Consider the following 22,369-nt stretch of genomic DNA (forward strand, 5'->3'; position numbering starts at 1 on the left):
ATTATATTAGAAAATGGCTTATGATCAATGCAAATGGCTCGAGACATAAATTATGGGCTTTTTTGACGTATAAATATCAATTATTGCCATCTTTCTTCACTATCATTTCTATGGTAATAGAAGTTGGGCATATATTAAATAGAGCATCACGCAATTCAATCCTAATTAATGAAAAGGATTTCCTCGACGGTCATTAACTCAGATCAACGACGATAAATTGTATTCTTGCAGCATTTTATACTTAAAGGGTTTGATTCTTTTCCAATTTTTAAAATATGAAAATCATGTTTATTTTTGTTGGTATCGCTAGCTATACTACAAACATGCTAATGTTTTTTGTGAAACATTGAAGTAAAGGACATTAGGATATGAAGCAAGAACAAGATGAAATTAGGTAAAGTATCGTGTTAACAAGCACCGGATATTTATAACGGAGGAACATGCGGTGACGCGTATTCGGATAAATTGCCTACTCAAACAATAAGTATTTCAAAATGACCTACGCCTATCGATTTTGCTGAAAACGTAGAAAAACCAGTTTCCTTCTGAACAGGCAATCAAACCAGTTTGAAAACAAAAGTTTGTTTTCATTCTGCCATGCATGGTCACTGTTCCTAAGTCAGCATTTGGCTGCAGCCCAATACTCTTAATATCTTCGGCAACGTTAAACTTTAAATATGACTAAGAACTTCTTGTGTATGTGCAGGTAACTAAACGTTAGTTTTAACAAAATATCAACATTTATAATTTTCTTCTGAACTTTTGACTCATATAACCTCAACTTTTTATTCTCATCACTTACAATTTATGATCATTTTTAACACTCGATATACCGACCAAATAAGGAAGCAAGTGCAACAAGCAATCACACGGTTTGATGACTTATAGTGGGTGCGAATATTACTCACGCAATGTTTGAACGTAAACGGCGATCAATATAACCAAAGTTTGTTCAAAATTAAATATAATGTAAAAGAAGAGGAAACCTTGCTTCTTTTATTCCTAAATAAGAAAGTTCAATGAAAGAAACGATGAACGTAGAACAAATCATTCAAAATTGATTTTCCTTAATTTGAAACCGTCTTCGTTTTGCATGGATTGTCTACTTAATACAATACAAAAGATTTTTGAACGCACGTCAGAAACCGGAATTAGCAAAACTTTGGGAGACCAAACCTCAAAGTACCCGACACGACTTGAACTTCCTTGTGATTTTGAATTTGTCGTGGCATTAATGAAGGCAGAGAAATCGCTTTCACCGTAAATATTGTAAATCACTGTAAAAATAACTGTTCGAATCCATTTGCCTAAGGGACAATCAAACCTATTGTGTTTGAGATTTCAACTGTTAATCAAGTTCGAAATTGCAGGAAAAAGAAACAACTTCGTGATGCATTTTATTGAGATTCTCGCACACGTCTTCGTGTTGGTCAATTTATGCCGGTTTGGTGAAGGTAAGTCAGCATTAGTAATTAGCAGCCATTTTACACTATAAATGTACGCATTATAAAGGGTGTATTATTTCATTCCACTTGCCATTGTTTGTTGATGAATTATAGATACTGTGTTCTAGAAATGTAGATTCAACCAAATCAATTACTCGTGATGACTTACTCTAGATCACTTTATAGTCGTGATCACTTGTTCTACATGAATGTAGTTATAGTACCAAGCCTTTTGCATCGAGAGAAAGTGTTATAGCAGATAAGGGATCGAATTGTATGACTGACAAACTAAAAAATGGCAATCTAATAAGAAGAATTTAGCCTCATTACGGTTGAGAGTGTTTGCTTAAGAACAAATATGAAATAGTATCACAACAGGTGGCTGGTGGGCGATGCATGAAGTGCTACAATTTTTATTTAATGAACTGTTATTTACAAGTTAACTAATCCTGTGGTAAGCCATAAACTCTGGTCGTCTGACTGGGAAGTTATGTTAAAAATTTCGTATTATATGGGTCCGACGACAGTACAAATATTTATGGTTCATTAATTCATTCGTATATAAGACCTCCTAGGTAATGACCAATTGCATACAGGTGACAGGTGTAGTCCGGCAAGTTTTCGACAGTATACGTTGTGATAATGTGATAATGTGATAATTTATAAAACAATTGATTTCAAAAGAACCTAATAGAGCAAAACATGAACATTAAAATGTTCCACCACCCCAAATTATCCAGCTGCTTACATGAATTTTCTATCAAATAATCTTCGGATTTTCTATAGTCGTATAGTGTACTAAGAATGACTGCCAATGGCAAAATGCTGTTGTGTAAAAGACTAGATGAAACAAAGAAACTTTAATCTTAGGAAATAGATAACTTGACTTTTCGCGTAAAATTTTGACATGTTAAGCGATAAACTTTTTGTTATGAATTTGCATGTTTTATAGCTGTTCTATGCGATGCCCTCGAAGGACGTTCGTTTGAATGTGGTAACAGAGCAGCACTGGAAGCTGATTGCCCAAAAACATGCTGCTTTAATCAGACAGCGAGTCCGCCATGTTATTTTAAAGAGAAAGGTAGCATTATGACTTGTTTTGGAAGTAAACTTATTATCACAGTTTCATTCGACCAAAATGTGGACACATCAAGTCACCACACTGAGTAGTAATGCAGTATGCCAATTTTCAAAACAAGATATGCAGTATAACAGTCATTATATTGGAGATAGATAACAGAAAAGTTCTCCTCTGTTTTCAGTCTAAAAAAATTAGTTATATTGATAACTTTCAATGAAAAAACAAGCTTCCATCATACTTTTTTTAATCAAAAGCATGGCGTTTAAAAATTCATGACTGGCAAAAATTCAATTCCGTAGCTATCAGAAGAAATTTAGAAAGCTTGGATTTACTTGTCCACGTCTATAAATTTTTGAACATACAGCCAAAGATCGTTTCGATAATTTCAAAAGAATATCTTAATTCACACAAATCTTGATAGGAAGTTTTAGGTTAGCAAATGTCGACTTAACACTAAAAAAATTTTTCCTCTTAGCTAATCCTTTTTAGATTTCTTTTTTACTCATTTTCTCTTTCGGCAAATGTTGGTAGACTTTTCATTTGTAACATAATGCCCTTTAACGTAACCAGCAATAAGTTGCTAAATTACCATTAAAAATACCATTAAAAGAATATTTTAGAAAATTTTTAAGTTGAATTATTGTTTGTATTTCACATTTACTTTTTTTCCTTTTTTCTTTTGACAAAGCGCGTCTAATTACCCAAAACATGCATCAAGTTTACTTTTTTACATTTTGTATAAATTTGATTAAAAAATACGAGCAAAACTAATTATCCTGCCGTACCCAAGCTCTCTCTTAATGCTGTAAAATGAAAAATTATGCATTCAAATTGCTTTGTTCTTCATATGCTTTTCCAGTAAAATGAAAAATTATGCATTCAAATTGCTTTGTTCTTCATATGTGAAAAAATTCCTCATTTTTTCTAAAACAAAAGTCGTCCTTGTTTGTAAAAAGTATTTTTATGATGGTCATTAAACTTTGCATGAAGACGTAAATTGATCACGATTCATTAAAATTTCTTAGATTTTGGCCCCATCCAACACGCTAACGGACTTTGCATAAATGTGCAAGATGGAAGCGATCGTCTTATTTGGTCACGTGATTGCACTTCAAAGAATGTTTTCTTCTTGGTAGCAAGGCACCATCCAGTTTATCATGCGGCTACAGGAAAATGCATTTTACCAATTGAGTGAGTTTTTGTTTCATTTTTTTATTCGAAAAAGAAACATGACTATAATTGATGACTTTAGTTCAAACTTGCATTGCGTCTTTTTATTACGGTTGAAAAACGAGACTCACGGTAGAGCTCTATATATTTGCTTTTTTTTTCTTCTGATATTGTACTTTGACTTATACAGAAACTAAGGGATTGTTTTTTGACAAACCAAGGGTTAAATGACGTTATTTCTTCAACTTACCTCTTGCTATTTGTTCTAAATTTCTTATTCTACCGAGCTTGGGCGTTGATAAACCACTGAAGGCAGTCATAATAATGCACTAAATACTTCTAAAATAGCTATCTATGGATGGCTAAGCACGCAAATTATTACCACTACACTCATTTTTCAATCAATTGTGTGTTTGTTACCAATTACAGCAACAGCAACCGACCTGAAATTCACTGTATTTTTTGTATTTTAGTTGTAATGGCAAAAAATGTGACGTAATACTACAACCGAATAATCGTTGTACTGCGTCAAATTCAAAATTTCAACCAACTGTGAATGGAAATTTGGAATACGATGACTATTCTGGAAGAAAAATGTGCATTGGTAGCTCATCTGTTGCTAATAATAAATGGGAACCTCAAGAAAATGAAAATGTCACTATTGCAGAAAATATTTGTAGCGTGAATAACTCATGCAAATTTGACTACGGTAGGTTGTCACACAAAGGAATATATGCTAATGGTAATTACGTGTTGGTTTGTTCAGTTTGCTTTATGGGGTTAAAAGTTTGATGAGTGATAATCTTATTAAAGGAGGAGAGCATTAGAGCAATATGTATTTGGAATCAATAATATGGTACAAAAATTCATTGATTTCAAATTATTAAACTCTTCAACAAGGGCCTTGTTAGAAATTAAGCTGTTAATAAAGTTGTAAGAGTATGATTAAGCTGTTGCAATAGTTTGCAAAATACATGTTACTCCATCCTCGAAAGAGATTTTAATTTGTTAAGGTCATGGTTACCTGTGCTTTCCAGAACGTGGCAGGTTATGATTGTTATGGTAGACTGCAATTTTTTAATTGTAATGTAATCTTTGTATATGTAAGTGAAAAAGGCTAGTTTCTAAAGAAGTCAACACGCAAATCAAATATGTTATTTTAAAATATGAGTTCAATATTTTTTTAATTATTAAATTTATTTTTATAGTGAGTGAAAAAATAATTTTGAGTTCGGGAAGTATGACAATGCAATGTAATAAACAATGCAGTACATCGAAGATTGAAGTACGATTGGCTGAATTTGGTAAATTGATCAATTATGTACCCTCAAAGATGTTGTCAAACGAAAAAGGATGTTTGTCATCATCACTGTCAAGGTCGGTGCAGAAAAAAGTGCAAAGAAAAGAGCTATTGTTCTTTCAATATGGGCGAAGAAGGAATCGTTGCAAAATCATCTGATTGTTCAAAAGGAACATGGCTACTTGTGCGTTACACTTGCAAATTTTCAGGTATGGTCTTTATTTGTAAAGTAATACGTCATTTAAATTGAAACCATTAGACATATTACCATTTGCAAGCGATTGTTGGGAATAGACTATTTTGTGCGTTGTTTTTCGTCTTAAACGCCGCGTTTTTGACGTCATACATACACGATAAATTTGTAAAGAAAAAAGTGAGAGGATAACGTTGGAAATGTTCGCAATACCTCGTGCTCATGTTAAACTGCATCGTTTATAACATTTTTGTCAGTTATTGTAATAAATGTTTTTTCATTGTCACCAATCTCACTTTATTAGAGTTTCTAAAGGATATTATTTTGACAAAACATAAAAATCTTGATGTAAGACGTGCACTTATTTGTTTTAAACATGCAGTCTAGACATGTCGAACGTTGACATTTTGCAATCCAAGCTGTTTACTTTGCATGTTATAACGTGTATGTTTGACAAGCAAAACGCCTCGCCATCTTGCTTCCGTCTAAAATGTTGTTGACCAGTATGATTGCGTATCTGAGATGGCTTGATCTTTTGCTTATTTTAACCATGGATTTACTTTGTCATCATAGATTTTACGCATTAATGACACTTTATATAAACAAAGTGGCGTAAGCAGCCAGTATTTTTACAAAAGCTATTTAAAGTGTTATGTGTTTAGTCACCGCAAAAACAATTATATTCAAAGAAAGGAATATAATGATCATCCTCTAAAATTTACATAGCAGGACTGAAACCTTTACGCTGGATGCTCAACTGTTTTACACAGTAATAAGACAATTTTTTTATCAAAGCGTTATTATAGTCAAACCTGTAAATATTATAGGGCCCTGAATTAAGCGGACACCCTGTATTAAACGGACACTTTATCAATTCTATTAAGCCGACGAAAACACCAAAATTGTCGAATAATAACAAAAAACCTGTGTTTAACAGACAATTTTTTCAAAATATTTAATGTTGTTTACTGGCATTATTAGTCACAAAAATATTGTCACAACAATTACGAAGATATTTTAATCGTCATAATGCAACTGTATTGAAGATAAAATGCTGTCATCAAACATGAGCTGTTTACAAATTATTCCTATAACTTGTCAACGTCAAATCAAGCTTTTCGTTGTCTAAAAGAATTCATGAGATCATTTTACGCTAACATCTTCCTTAAAAAACTTTTTACTAACTAAATATCTCCAAAAAAATTCATTTGTACAAGTGAGGATTAAAGGACACATTGTAGAGTATGGTGTCAAAACACTTTTTTAACCTGTTCATTTGATTTAAGATATTAAGAAATGTCTGTTCAACTCATGCAATGCCAATGCCAACTGTACGGATATAGATGGATCGTTTAAATGCCAATGTAAAGAAGGGTATTCTGGAAATGGAATCAATTGCACAAGTAAGATCTTATTAGGACATCAAAATGCAGCAATTTTACGGATGATAAGTGTCTAGGTTAATGCATTCTTGAGAAGGACTACTCATGTTAGTTTTGAGCGATGTTTTTAACATCCTTAGCGGTTGTCATCTTTTTATAGTCAAGTGAATTAAGAGTGTTTATTAAAATGTAAAAGTCTACATGTTTTCTTGATTGTTTATTCTCATTTTAAGATATCGACGAATGTCTGTCTCATCCATGTGACGACAATGCTAACTGTACTGACAATGACGGATCTTTTGAATGCCAATGTAAAGAAGGGTATTCTGGAAATGGAACTTATTGCACAAGTAAGAGCTTATCAGCAATTTTATAATATGTAGCAAATAGCCGTGGTCATTTTTAAAAAGTCAATTAAAGAGTGTTTATTAATATGGAAACAGTCAACAACATGTTTGTTTAACTATTTATTTTCATTTGAAGATGTCAACGAATGTTTGTTCAGTCCATGTGACGACAATGCCAATTGCACCGATAATGAAGGATCTTTTGAATGCCGATGTAAAGAAGGGTTTTTTAGAAATGGAACTAATTGCACAAGTAAGAACTTATCACATTAATATGCAGTGAGCTTATGGATGATGAATTTTCAAGTTGGTGCAGTCCTGAGGACTGTCGATATTAGTTTTGAGAGATGATTCAACATTCTTAGCGGTTGTCATCTTTTTATAGTCAAGTGAAGAGTGTTTATTAAAATGTAAAAGTCGACATGTTTTCTTGATTGTTTATTCTCATTTTAAGATATCGACGAATGTCTGTCTCATCCATGTGACGACAATGCTAACTGTACTGACAATGACGGATCTTTTGAATGCCAATGTAAAGAAGGGTATTCTGGAAATGGAACTTATTGCACAAGTAAGAGCTTATCAGCAATTTTATAATATGAAGCAAATAGCCGTTGTCATTTTTTAAAAGTCAATAAAAGAGTGTTTATTAATATGGAAACAGTCAACAACATGTTTGCTTAACTGTTTATTTTGATTTGAAGATGTCAACGAATGTTTGTTGAGTCCATGTGACGACAATGCCAATTGCACCGATAATGAAGGATCTTTTGAATGCCGATGTAACGAAGGGTTTTTTAGAAATGGAGCTAATTGCACTAGTAAGAACTTATCACATTAATATGCAGTGAGTTTATGGATGATAATTTTTCAAGTTGGTGCAGTCTTGAGGACTGTCAATTTTAGTTTTGATCGATGATTCAACATTCTTAGCGGTTGTCATCTTTTTATAATCAAGTGAAGAGTGTTTATTAAAATGTAAAAGTCGACATGTTTTCTTGATTGTTTATTCTCATTTTAAGATATCGACGAATGTCTGTCTCATCCATGTGACGACAATGCTAACTGTACTGACAATGACGGATCTTTTGAATGCCAATGTAAAGAAGGGTATTCTGGAAATGGAACTTATTGCACAAGTAAGAGCTTATCAGCAATTTTATAATATGTAGCAAATAGCCGTGGTCATTTTTAAAAAGTCAATTAAAGAGTGTTTATTAATATGGAAACAGTCAACAACATGTTTGCTTAACTGTTTATTTTCATTTGAAGATGTCAACGAATGTTTGTTGAGTCCATGTGACGACAATGCCAATTGCACCGATAATGAAGGATCTTTTGAATGCCGATGTAAGGAAGGGTTTTTTAGAAATGGAGCTAATTGCACAAGTAAGAACTTATCACATTAATATGCAGTGAGTTTATGGATGATAATTTTTCAAGTTGGTGCAGTCTTGAGGACTGTCAATTTTAGTTTTGATCAATGATTCAACATTCTTAGCGGTTGTCATCTTTTTATAGTCAAGTGAAGAGTGTTTATTAAAATGTAAAAGTCGACATGTTTTCTTGATTGTTTATTCTCATTTTAAGATATCGACGAATGTCTGTCTCATCCATGTGACGACAATGCTAACTGTACTGACAATGACGGATCTTTTGAATGCCAATGTAAAGAAGGGTATTCTGGAAATGGAGCTTATTGCACAAGTAAGAGCTTATCAGCAATTTTATAATATGTAGCAAATAGCCGTGGTCATTTTTAAAAAGTCAATTAAAGAGTGTTTATTTATATGGAAACAGTCAACAACATGTTTGCTTAACTGTTTATTTTGATTTGAAGATGTCAACGAATGTTTGTTGAGTCCATGTGACGACAATGCCAATTGCACCGACAATGAAGGATCTTTTGAATGCCGATGTAAGGAAGGGTTTTTTAGAAATGGAGCTAATTGCACAAGTAAGAACTTATCACATTAATATGCAGTGAGTTTATGGATGATAATTTTTCAAGTTGGTGCAGTCCTGAGGACCGTCGATTTTAGTTTTGAGCGATGATTCAACATTCTTAGCGGTTGTCATATTTTTATAGTCAAGTGAAGAGTGTTTATTAAAATGTAAAAGTCGACATGTTTTCTTGATTGTTTATTCTCATTTTAAGATATCGACGAATGTCTGTCTCATCCATGTGACGACAATGCTAACTGTACTGACATTGACGGATCTTTTGAATGCCAATGTAAAGAAGGGTATTCTGGAAATGGAACTTATTGCACAAGTAAGAGCTTATCAGCAATTTTATAATATGTAGCAAATAGCCGTGGTCATTTTTAAAAAGTCAATTAAAGAGTGTTTATTAATATGGAAACAGTCAACAACATGTTTGCTTACCTGTTTATTTTCATTTGAAGATGTCAACGAATGTTTGTTGAGTCCATGTGACGACAATGCTAATTGCACCGATAATGAAGGATCTTTTGAATGCCGATGTAAGGAAGGGTTTTTTAGAAATGGAGCTAATTGCACAAGTAAGAACTTATCACATTAATATGCAGTGAGTTTATGGATGATAATTTTTCAAGTTGGTGCAGTCTTGAGGACTGTCAATTTTAGTTTTGATCGATGATTCAACATTCTTAGCGGTTGTCATCTTTTATTCAAGTGAAGAGTGTTTATTAAAATGTAGTCGACATGTTTTCATTGTTTATTCTCATTTTAAGATATCGACGAATGTCTGTCTCATCCATGTGATGCTAACTGTACTGACAATGACGGATCTTTTGAATGCCAATGTAAAGAAGGGTATAAATGGAACTTATTGCTTTATAGTTATTGGCAGTCAACAAGAGTGATTGACGTCCAACCTGTTTATCATTTGTTTGTTGAGTCCATGTGACGACAATGCCAATTGCACCGATAATGAAGGATCTTTTGAATGCCGATGTAAGGAAGGGTTTTAGAAATGGAGCTAATTGCACAAGTAAGAACTTATCACATTAATATGCAGTGAGTTTATGGATGATAATTTTTCGTTGGTGCAGTCTTGAGGACTGTCAATTTTAGTTTTGATCGATGATTCAACATTCTTAGCGGTTGTCATCTTTTTATAGTCAAGTGAAGAGTGTTTATTAAAATGTAAAAGTCGACATGTTTTCTTGATTGTTTATTCTCATTTTAAGATATCGACGAATGTCTGTCTCATCCATGTGACGACAATGCTAACTGTACTGACAATGACGGATCTTTTGAATGCCAATGTAAAGAAGGGTATTCTGGAAATGGAACTTATTGCACAAGTAAGAGCTTATCAGCAATTTTATAATATGTAGCAAATAGCCGTGGTCATTTTTAAAAAGTCAATTAAAGAGTGTTTATTAATATGGAAACAGTCAACAACATGTTTGCTTAACTGTTTATTTTCATTTGAAGATGTCAACGAATGCTTGTTGAGTCCATGTGACGACAATGCCAATTGCACCGACAATGAAGGATCTTTTGAATGCCGATGTAAGGAAGGGTTTTTTAGAAATGGAGCTAATTGCACAAGTAAGAACTTATCACATTAATATGCAGTGAGTTTATGGATGATAATTTTTCAAGTTGGTGCAGTCCTGAGGACTGTCGATTTTAGTTTTGAGCGATGATTCAACATTCTTAGCGGTTGTCATCTTTTTATAGTCAAGTGAAGAGTATTTATTAATATGGAAAAAGCTACCATGTTGGCTTGACTGCTTATTCTTATTTTAAGGTATCAACGAATGTTTGTTTAGCCCATGTGACGATAATGCAAATTGCACCGACAATGAAGGATCTTTTGAATGTCGATGTAAAGAAGGTTTTTCTGGAGATGGATTTTCTTGTACAAGTAAATAAATTATTTGGTTGCACACTGCATATAACAACATATAGAGTTTCATTTGACCTTTTCATATTGTTTTAAGTTATCAAGGAATGTCTCATCAATTCTTGTCGCAATCTAAACTAGAATAACAACGAGGAAGCTTATAAATTTTGTTGTGATGAATGCCCATCTTTTAGATATATTATCCTCAATTCAAATGAACTTAAAATATGAAGGAATTTCTGGAAAGTTACTTATTATCACATGTACTGTTGATGGGTCGTCGTCACCAAATTTTTTGTGGAAAAATGGCAGCCTGGTCCTTTCACATTCGTCGAATGTTAAGATGGAGACGAAAGACAAAGTCTCAAAGTTGTTTGTTCGAAATACTACGCCATTTGATTCTGGTGTTTATCATTGCATAGCAAGGTTTCTTTTAACTTCATTATAGTAAAGATTTTATAAAACATGAAAACAACATAATATTCCGCTTTTTTCAAATTAATACAGAAAAGACGCAGCGAGCATTGCTAGCAATATATCGGTAAAAGTGAAGAATGTTCCTGTTATTTCTGTTTTTCCACTGTCAATATCTGCCACAGAAGGTATAAATATTGGTAACTCCTGAATGTATCTGAAAATCGAAATTTTTCGTTGCATTTAAAAGTGCCAAAAAAATCTAAAATGGAATCCATAGGTAATTTGTATTGTAAGCGTTACAAGTAAAGTTTGGCATTTTGACAGGTTTTATCTTCTTAGATATGCAACACTCAAAATTTTGATTGCGGACGAGGGACTCGCTTTCTAAATACATATACACAAATCGAACATATAAAATACCCGATCACAAATACTCCCTTGACCCTTTGAGATTGTATTGTCATTTGTTTGCCCAAAATCAAAGTTAAGAATATTTTAGTATTAAGTTTGTTTCTCATTGGTATAGGTGACGTTATTTTGCTCACGTGTCTGGTGGATAATAATCAGTACCACAAAGTAGAAGTTTTATGGTTCAATAGTTCCACACCTACACAGCATATAGATACTGGAAGAGAACTCAATCTTACTAATCGCATTCAATTAAAGACGAGAAATCGTTACGAAGAGACATACTGGTGTAATGCTACAAACCAAGACGGTACAAGTCGAAGTCAAAATGTCAGCGTTGTTGTGGTGTCAAAAGGTTGGTAAATTGAAACAATTTCAATTATTTATTTCTGTTTTGTTCCATTATTGCACATGCAGACATAGAATCTTTGTTTGATATTTGCTGGTAGTTTTTAGATTTTATAACACCATTCATAACATTTGATAATTACATTTTACAATAATGACTCGGGCAACCTAAGGTTATCCCAAATTTGAAATTCAGACTATCCTGTGCCGTCGCAAGCTTGAACAAATCACGCGTGATTGATACAAGTTTTTAATTAACCACTCAAAATCTTTGTTTAATTGTTTCACGCGCAGTTGTAACTTATGACACATGGTACGTATAATAATACATAATTTATTTATATAATACATTGCCATATGTGAGATTGCATTTCGTATTGCCATTTCGCAAATATTATATACATACACGCAATCATAACCAAACAAACAATGGTCTTTAGTAGCCGGATTAAGCTCCTGATTGACATCTTGTTAGATTTTATGATTCGTTTTGACAGCAAAGTTGATTGGAAAAGAACTCATGACCGAAAACCTGGACAAGGATTAATCAGTTTCTCTTTGCTTAAATCTCTTAAAACTATACATTTTATTTATCATAAAATACTTTTCTTTTTCTGTTCGTGCGACTACATGAACATTTTTTTATCTGTTTTTATTGTTTTTAAGCACTTCAATACACTTTGATCTTTTAAATGTTTGATAAGCATTCTTTTAAAATACAGAATACAAAGACTATTGCTCTGCTGAGAAAGCTCGTGGTTATGATTGGAAAAGAACTCCTGTTGGGTCAAATGTTGTTAAGAAATGTCGTGATAAAAAGATAGGTCAGCTGACATATTAGTTTATCTTTATCCTGGCCGCACAATAACAGATTATTCAATAATGCCTGAGAGGCTCCTGCATATTCAATACACCACTTTGTTTTTTCTTATTGAATTTTTAGGAGTTGCTTTTCGGTTGTGTTCAAAGGATAATGGACGTGCAGCCTGGGATAAAGTTGATGTGTCAAATTGTAGATCCCCAATTGTCGTTGATCTAGTTGAACAGGTGGGTTTTCATTATTTTTGCATTACCATTATGTTTTATTTACAACTCACGAGGAATTCTAAATACGATGTGCGTTTACAGGTATCAAGGCTCGAGGAAGGTTTTGCATCCATTAACGTCAGCGAGATTCTAAAAAGAACTGAAGTTGTTACGAAAGACGGTGGGGAATTGTTTGAACAAGATATCAGAGACATTGTGTCTGTTTTAAAGAGAACCCAAACGAAAACATCGTTGCCGACTGATCGAGAGAAATTCATTCGGTCTTCAAGTAATATTGTTGGTAGTTCAAAAAGAGGTGCCTGGAAAAACTTACAAGTGAGTCGGCAGGGATAGTGTTCTTCATCATCCCACGAATGAAGGCATTACTTCTCTTGTTATGTTTGAGTGAAACTTATTGCAATTTGTGTCTCTTAGTTCAAGTCCAATGTTTATGTAACAAAGAGCATGTGAGAATTTCATCTTATAACAAAATAGAAACAAAATCTCTATTTACGTTTATCAGTTCATTTTCTAATGAACTGATTTTCTCACGGGCATGAATTGGAACGCACTTGCTACTTAAATTTACAAGCTGGGGATGTAGTTTCAATAGTGTTACTAGGAACAGAAAGTTTTACCAAATTAATAGTTGTTCATATTGTTTTCCCATCTCATTGTGAAAATGTGCTGCTATAATTAACCGATTTATCAGATAATCATTAAGTCTGCCCAGCTATTTTACGGTTGAAAAGCACATGCAACACTGTCGCTTTTGTAATATTTTTGACTTCTATAAAGACAATCCTCATATAACTTGATTTCATTTCTTTATTTCAACCGCCAAAATTGCCATAGAGATGAATATTAATGGAATATATAAAATTATACTAAAACAGCATGCATTTTCACATTTCATGAATGTATTTATAAACTTTTTGAGTATTTATTCAAATTGATGGAATATAATCAGTAGCTACAAGTTGGTGCTTTTAAAAAACATTTTATGATACGCAAAGATTACATATTTTATGATAAGCTTCGCTAAGTTGGACATTATTTCTTTTATGATTGTTTGTCAGGAAAGAAACACCTTAGCAAAACATGTTATTGAAGGCTCAGACATGAACGCTAAGAAATTAGTCGCTGAAACTGGAAAACCTGGAAGAGTACTTAAGTTTAAGACTGAAAATATTGAACTACTTGGTATAAAGCTCCATAAAAATAAACCAGCTCAGCCCGAAGATGTCAATCTCATGTCTGAAGACGAAGGCGTTGAGTTTCTTTGGGTTGATGGTATAAAGCAAGCGACTGTTGTCAAATACACTTCAATCAAAGACATATTATCGCCCGAGGAGCTACAAAATCTGTCGACAGCACGATACAGGCCAGTGGCAATCTGACTATACAGAGCACCATAGTTTCCTTTGCTACAGCCCCAAAACTTCCAATGTTACTCAACACATCAAAATTGTCTTGAAAAACAATCAGGTTTGTGTTGAGTTTACAACTGTATGACAACCTGAACGGTATTTGTTATTGCCTAATGGTTACATATGTATTAAATACCTTTTTTGCATTGATATAGAGTGGTTACGTTGATCCTGGAAGACAGTGTGTATTTATTGAACCAAGTGTAAGCGATAGCAAATGGAGCCGTGAAGGATGTAAATTAAATGAATCAAAATCCTCAAAAGAGAAAGTAGTTTGTGATTGTGATCATAACACAGCGTTTGCAATCATGATGCATTCCTCTGGTGTACAGGTATTAGCACTAGTTGTGGCATAGTTACCTCGCTTATTTAAGTATTTCAAAAAAGTTGCTGCGTTTATTTACTGCGAAAAAGAGATTTTTAAAGAAATGAATAAACTACAAAAATACTCTGAAATTTAAAGTGGACTTTTAACTTTCACGTTCGTTTTAGCAAGTATAAAGTGACCTATTTATTTCAGGTTCAAATGAACAATATTTGCTTACAGTTTTGTGTATAAACAATGATTTAGCTGTGACACTTATACCATTAATTATTACAATATTAAATATTTTAATTTTTTTGAGAAAGTATTTACCTATTGGTAGGTATACGAATCGTCAGTGCTCTAGTAAAATCAATAATTGGTGGTTGGGGTGGGGTTCATATATTGATCTATTAATATGACACTCCCCAATTAACAATTGAAGAATATTTACTATATTTTTACTAGGTATTAATCAAATGGCCAATTGAATTGTTTTTCTTTACAAAGAGCCGTGTAATGTTGCTCCTTAACGAAATATCTTCCCGTAACAAAAGGCCAGCTTTTTTTTGCATCAATTGCGATAAAACGTTGTACAAAGTGGAGTTGAGATTTTGAAAAGCGTTTTAAAGATCGCAAATACCATGGTGAATGGTAAAAACAATACGTTGATAGTTCTTAAAAGAACTGTTTTAAGTAAAGAGCACTAACCCAATAGTTCTAAAAGGAATGTATTGAAACTAAACGACACTATGCATTTCGGCAGACTGCTCTTCAGGTGCCAACGTCTGCTAAATGAAAATATAAAATCTACCGATATTTGTAAATGCCAAGAGGTGTGCGTCATCTCCAAAAGGAGAGATGACGCTCAAAACAGGGATAAACTGGAAACATAATCCTTTTGTTGGCAGACGACCGGATTGGTTAGCTTTCCTTTCTATTAAGAACTATTAACTTATTAATTTTACCATTCACACATGGTATTTGCGATCTTCAAAACTATTTTAAGATTTGCCACCACGACAAAATCTCTATCTTATTAGTTGAAATTTTGTTTCTGCTAAGACTGTTAATACAGAAAAATAATTTTTCTTAGATTTCTTAAACTCTAGCTTAGCTAGAGAGAGTGAAATACTTTATGTAAGCAGTGAATGTTCCTTTCTTCTTGTAGTCACCAGAAACTCATTTGAAAGTCCTCGAATTCATCTCAACTATCGGATGCTCAGTATCACTTGTCGGTTTAGTTTTTACAATCCTCATGCACGTGTGTTTCTGGAAACATGTGAAATCACCTCGATGTATAGTTTTGATAAATCTTTGTATCGCAATTGGTTTTGCCGATATCTTTGCTGTTGTGGAAAGAGTTGCTCGAGGCAATCCGGTAACTATATTGAAAAGAAAATAGCTGTTTACGAGAAAAGGATGTTAGTGGGTATTGCATGATTATTTCGATTACAACTCGAGGAGCTATAGTTTCTTTTCAAAAATTTTGTGCTGCTAAGATTGTTGTTGTACTGATTAGTTGAAACAATTACAAGCATATAAAATGACCGCGAGTGTCCTTTTAATAGCATTCAGTTAATATATGCTGGTTCGTTCGTTCAATTTTTTACTAGGCTAATCATCTGTGTATTTTAACAGGTTTTTTGTAAATCAGTCGCTGCTCTTTTACATTACTTCCTGTTGTCTGTGTTCACCTGGATGTTATGCGAGGGAATTCTTTTGTACATCTTAGTTATACGACTCTTTCATAACGTTGGTAGAAAGCATATTAAGATCTTCAATTTCATTGGCTGGGGTGAGCATGATATTTTGTGTTTCTCTTTACAATGTGCAAGCTATTTCTGACAAATCTGTTCGTTTTAGGCATTCCTTTGATAACTATTGCAGCATCATTTGGAGTTACTCAAGGCGAAGGTTATGGCACCGACTTCTATTGTTGGTTGAGTTTCGAAAATAAATTGAATTTGGCTTTTATTATCCCAGCATGCTTTGTTATTGCAGTAAGTTAACATGTAACATCAATCAATGTTTTAATGTGACCATAATAGGTGATCTGTCTATTATTTGTTCAACAATGATTGTTTTTTTGCGAAAGCAATATATTAGTTTTTATGAACCAAAAACCACTGTCCATATTTGCATAATTGAGTTTTGCATACTAAAATTATTGGTTCTGAACCACCAAATTCTATCAGTGTTTGATGGTTTATATAGCAATATATGTTATCAACAACACGAAATTGATGACCCACCATTGTTCATAACTTTGGCTTATTTCAAAGGTTATTTCACGTTCCAAAGTCGCTTTGAACTTATCAAAAGTTGAACATGATTTGATGTATCAGCATTCCATGATTTGATGGTTTGAGATGTTAAATTCTCACGAGAAATTACTTGATGTTTTCGAAGAATAAATTGAAGACATACTTGACCTTCTTCTAGATTCATGGCAATTAACTTATTAATGACAAAACATGGCGTGTTGATTTTTATGATAAACACAGGAAAAATTATATGATAATCGTCTTTTATATTTCATCAGAAAGATAAAGTGTGCATGCTGTAATATTAGTATAAGCAAATTTTTATTTATCTTCAGGTCAATACTGTAGTACTCATTATGGTTATCAGAAAATGATGAACACACACAAAGTCAGACAACAAGAAAATATTGAGAAAGTAAAGACAGGAGTAAGAGCTACAATTGTTATCTTACCTATTCTTGGTTTGACCTGGGTGTTTGGCTTGATGGCCATCAATGAGGAGACTGTATTCTTCCGTTATCTTTTTGCCATTTTTAATTCTGCTCAAGGATTGCTAATATTCCTCTTTCACTGTGTCCTAAATAAAAAGGTGACATTGACAATTTCTGCATAATTTGTTATGAGATTATAAAGTGTTGTTAGCAAATGCTTAATCACTATTCTAGATGCAAGAGGCTGTTCGGAAAAGTTCGCGACGCACTTTCTCTTAAGACACGGTGGGAAGAAATGGACTGACTTACAAAATGGTTTGTTAAGTTCCTTTTAGTTTCGTTGACTGTGGTGAAAATGGTTTTGTCTGTTTTTCATTGCGATGTATTCTATTGACATAAAACAACATGGATTTATAAATGATGATTAATGATATTTTAAGGATGTGTTTATTTGTGAAACATCCATTTTCCATAGCTTTGCATGACTCATATAATAAATAATTGCTTATGTTGCATGTGAGTTTTAATCAAGGTTGTTGTAAATACTCATTTATGACAAAACTGTAAGCAAGCATCAAATAGGAAAACAAGCTCTAAATAATTTGTATATTGTAGGAAAAAATTCCTTAGTTCTCACTATTATGCTTCTCTCCACCAATGTTGCAATGATGAATAAATTCATAGTGTTTTACTAAAAAAATTTTGTTGACATATCACCTTTATCAGTTTATTTTTTATTAGTTTCATCTAGTGCTCCTGGAAAGACTCTTAGTTCGGACAGAAGTGAAGAAAAGCAAATAGAGAAAGGTGATGATTTTTCAAACGAGGAATCATTTCTTTTGTCCCTTCAGTCACAGACGCGAGGTAAAATGACGAAGAAGAATAATTTAGCATGTTTTTCTTTGTTCGATGTTTGAAAAATATGAATTAATATATTTAAATCTCCCATGGTTGTTCATGGTAATTGACTGTTGTGTGTAATAAAAAGTCAATTTGACGACAAAACAAAAAGAGAAAAAGAAAACTACAATTTTTCTTCTTCAAATGCTTTTGCTGATGTCAAAACATTTTTATCCGAAACGCGAAGTCATGGAAAATGAGGATTCGGTGTTTTTTTAAAAAAAACAATGCATTTTGCTCCTTAAAAGGGATTTTCTCCGTATAAATTCTGCATGTACTGAAAATATTACAATTAGCAGCTATTCTTTGAATAATCTGAAGATCAATTTTTTGAAGTTTTGATTATTTTACGCCAATGGCAAAACTTTTTTGTTACTCAACAAATGTACAACAAAATATTTATCATTTAGAGAAAAAACTTATTTAATCAAAAAACCTGGGATTGAATGTTATTATTGTTGCATTGATTTTTAAACTGGTGCATGTTTTACGCCTTAGGAAACAAAGATACCATTGAGTCGTCTTTCAAAAGTCAAAAATCTGCTGATACGACAGAATTTAGTGGAAAATCATCAGAAAGTGAAACACCATCAAATTCATCATTGTTGGAAAGTGGTGATAAATTGGCTTGCAGTAAATTATGATAACAATAACATCTATGGTATTTTAAGTAACGATTTAAGGTATGAACGAATTTTTAACTAAGAATAGAATGAAAAATAACCCAAAATAAAAGAATTTACCTAGATATATCTTGAACCAATGCATAATGAGACGAAAAAATGTAACTATTGTGCTGCTATTGACAAAAAATGTCATACTAACTTCATAGTAACATTTTGAAATAACTATGTGTTGTCTATAGCTATAGTCAGTGTTAACGAACTGAGAATATATAGCTATTGATTCGTGCAAAGATTTGATTTTAATTTACTGCAAAAGATCAGACAACTAACCACTTAAAAAGAGTATAAACGACGTACTAAGTTTAATTTGTTGAAGTTGGTTTTGTGTGTCATGCTCATATATATATATATATACATATAGGAAGTTTATAATTTATGATTTTCCGTATAAAACAATGCTCGATGCCCAAGAGCAGAGCGTAAATATGTGTAGTGATGTTGAGAAAAATCACAAAACTACAGATTCATCCCGACAAGCCTGTTTCGTGATTGCTCACTCTTCAGGGGATTTAATGAATAAAATACTTAAATGCTTAAAATATATATACAAGATGATGACGGAAGTTAGTGTATTAATCAAGGTGTATAGTTTCAAGTTAGATGACGGAAGTTAGAGTATTAATTACAACTCTTCTCTGCAATACGTCCACAGCGAAAGCAACCATCCACCAACCATAACGAAGAACATACCCGACGCCATCAACAAACGTCTATCTTCACTATCATCCGACAAAGCATCATTTGACCAAATAACTGCACCATACCAAAAAGCACTCGACGAAAACGGATACCGATACACACTAAAATTCGACTCAGACGCTACTACCAAACGGAAAACAGACTTCGACAAAATATACTTTGGTACAACCCTCCATTCAGCAAAACGTCTACACGAACATTGGCCACAAATTCCTTTCATTAATCGACAAACACTTCCCCATAGACCATAAACTCAGGAAAATATTCAACCGTAACACCATCAAACTCAGCTACAGCTGCATGAACAATATCGAACAAATAATCAACAACCATAACAAACATATACTGAGAACATCAGACAAAACTAACGACAACACCGCGAAAAAAAAGACACTTACAAAAACATGCAACTGCCGACAAAAACAAAACTGCCCACTTAACGGAAATTGCCTGCAGTCATCCGTTGTTTACCAAGCTACTGTAAAACGCAAAGACAATAACACAACTGAGACGTACATTGGACTTACAGAAAACGAATTTAAGACTAGACATAGAAATCACACTGCCTCTTTCCGCCACGAAAAACTACGAAACTCGACCGAGCTCAGTAAGCACATTTGGACCCTTAAAGACAGCAATATCGACCACGACATCTCATGGAACATCATTACACACAGCAAACCATACAACAGCACCAGTAAAAGATGCAACCTTTGCCTCAAAGAAAAATCTGAAAAAGAAAAATGGTGTCATATTCGATATTTAAATCCACAAAATAAAGACCCACAGAGAATTAAAAAATCTGATAAGGAATATATTAACAAATTAGACTACTCTGGGATTAAATTTCAAGTGACTGCTAAAAAATGTAATAAAATCGAAAAGCAAAACAGAATTAACATTAACGTTTTTGGTTATGAAGATAAACAACCATATCCATTATTAATGTTTTTGCAGTGCGGTGTTTGAAATTAAATGAAGATATGATTCGCACTTTTGCTGGACAATTTAAGCAATCGTCTCAGGACCTGAAAAAATCAGTTGTTTCAACGGGATTCGAACCCATGACCTCTGCGGTAGAGGATTAAAGCATTTAAGTATTTTATTCATTAAATCCCCTGAAGAGTGAGCAATCACGAAACAGGCTTGTCGGGATGAATCTGTAGTTTTGTGATTTTTCTCAACACCACTACACATATATATACATATATATATATATAAATAAGAGATAAAAGTTTCTCCGGATTTAAAGTGAGTTTTATTGAGCTTTCGACTCGTTGCTTCGAGCCTTCATCAGAATGAAAATATTTATTTACACGTGCTTTTAGCTTGGAGACGTTTAGAGCGTCTAATTGAGGAGTGGGTGGATTAATGTGATTGGATGGGGTGAAATGCGTTGCCATGGGTTTTGGTGTATTGTTAATATGATTGGTGTTAATAATATTAGAGTGTAGTATTTTAGTTTTGGTGTTGTTTGTAGTTTTTATGTCCTTTTCCTTTAGTTGTGAGTATATGATGGGTATGTCGATATGTCTGTTTATTGTGTCGTTGTCTTTACTGTACCAAGCTTCTTTAAATTCGCGTGCGTGTTTAGTCTGTGCCCGTCCGAGTACTTTAGTTTCTGTCCAGTCGAATGTGGTTGTTTCCGTGGGTATGTTCTGCCGGTAGTGAGTTCGGATCTCGTCGTATCATGGACAGATCAGAATACATCGACAAAGCCAAAACCCTCCTACAAGACACCACCACTTACGAACTTCTCCACACAGACCCCAGCAAAACGACCACCAAATGGTTACAAACATACGTAGGTGATCCTGGAAGCGATACGATAGGTTGAAGTGGGTTGTTTTCTTTGTGGATTTTTGTTAGTCCGTAGAATTTGGCGGCGGATGCGTCATTGGGTCGGATTCTTCTGTAGTCGTTTTCGTTTAGTTTCTTTTTGTCTTTTAGTTGTTTCAGTTTCTGGTTGATGCGGTTGGTGGTCGTTTTGCTGGGGTCTGTGTGGAGAAGTTCTTATGTGGTGGTGTCTTGTAGGAGGGTTTTGGCTTTGTCGATGTATTCTGATCTGTCTATGATAACTGTTTGGCGTCCTTTTTTCAGCTCGTAATATGATTATTTGGTCGTCGTTTTGTAGATTTTTAATTGCTCGTAGTTCTTCGTAGTTTAGGGTGACAGGTGGTTTGTGGCAGAGGTTATTTGTGATTTTGTGACGAATGTCTTCTTTCGTTTGGTCTGTTAAGTTGGTGTACTTTAAAGCGGATTCCAGGTCGGCAACGTAGTCAAGTTTGTTCGCGTCTTTAAAGTTGTAATTTAATCCTTTGTTTAAAATTTTAGTTTGCTGTTCGGTTAGTGGTTTGTTCGAGATGTTTGTGACAAATTCGTTTGTGTTGGGATGGAGTTGTTTGTAAGATCTGGATTCTTGTAATTTTTGATGAAGTTCGTGGTGTCGTTTTGTTCGATATGCGGATGTTGCTTTTTTGATGGCTTCATTAATGGATTTGGCGTCTGATTGTGTCGTGTATGTTGTTACGGTTTCTCGATGTTCTTGTAGTTTATGACGGTAGATTCGTAAGCGGTTGTGGGCATCTGATATGAGGACGTTTAACATACGGCGGCCGTTTGATTGTGCAATTTGTTGAGCGTGAGTTGTTTTTAATGGTGGTCGGTAGTTGATGCTGTTCGGTAGGATTCGTT

At 33.6% G+C, this 22,369-nt stretch overlaps 1 protein-coding gene and 1 long non-coding RNA gene across 7 annotated transcripts; both read left to right on the plus strand.

Annotated features, from left to right (window-relative positions):
* The first annotated feature begins 1,102 nt into the window (after positions 1 to 1,102).
* On the plus strand, positions 1,103 to 14,651 carry LOC124450705 (fibropellin-1-like). 6 transcript variants are annotated; one of them, XM_047001340.1, is made up of 27 exons: positions 1,104 to 1,454; positions 2,398 to 2,526; positions 3,552 to 3,717; positions 4,170 to 4,405; positions 4,905 to 5,205; positions 6,476 to 6,592; positions 6,805 to 6,921; positions 7,055 to 7,171; positions 7,373 to 7,489; positions 7,623 to 7,739; positions 7,941 to 8,057; positions 8,191 to 8,307; positions 8,509 to 8,625; positions 8,759 to 8,875; positions 9,077 to 9,193; positions 9,327 to 9,443; positions 10,095 to 10,211; positions 10,345 to 10,461; positions 10,664 to 10,780; positions 10,954 to 11,185; positions 11,267 to 11,361; positions 11,703 to 11,939; positions 12,655 to 12,756; positions 12,876 to 12,979; positions 13,061 to 13,294; positions 14,038 to 14,446; positions 14,544 to 14,651. In XM_047001340.1, the coding sequence occupies exons 5-26, from the start codon at positions 5,016 to 5,018 to the stop codon at positions 14,356 to 14,358; spliced, it is 3,153 nt and encodes a 1,050-aa protein (XP_046857296.1). In that variant the 5' UTR covers positions 1,104 to 1,454; positions 2,398 to 2,526; positions 3,552 to 3,717; positions 4,170 to 4,405; positions 4,905 to 5,015; the 3' UTR covers positions 14,359 to 14,446; positions 14,544 to 14,651. The 6 variants fall into 6 exon arrangements, with proteins under 6 accessions (XP_046857297.1, XP_046857296.1, XP_046857298.1 ...); XM_047001341.1 differs by lacking the exon at positions 12,655 to 12,756 and having other exon boundaries at positions 1,103 to 1,454; XM_047001342.1 differs by lacking the exon at positions 10,345 to 10,461.
* A 3,014-nt stretch (positions 14,652 to 17,665) lies between these two features.
* On the plus strand, positions 17,666 to 19,282 carry LOC124450706. The gene is made up of 3 exons (XR_006950177.1): positions 17,666 to 17,705; positions 18,132 to 18,254; positions 18,789 to 19,282. It is a non-coding gene; the product is annotated as an uncharacterized LOC124450706 (long non-coding RNA).
* The last annotated feature ends 3,087 nt before the right edge of the window (positions 19,283 to 22,369 follow it).

The sequence above is a fragment of the Xenia sp. Carnegie-2017 genome, unplaced genomic scaffold, assembly GCF_021976095.1.
Source record: "Xenia sp. Carnegie-2017 unplaced genomic scaffold, XeniaSp_v1 HiC_scaffold_24, whole genome shotgun sequence".
Classification (NCBI taxonomy): domain Eukaryota; kingdom Metazoa; phylum Cnidaria; class Anthozoa; order Malacalcyonacea; family Xeniidae; genus Xenia; species Xenia sp. Carnegie-2017.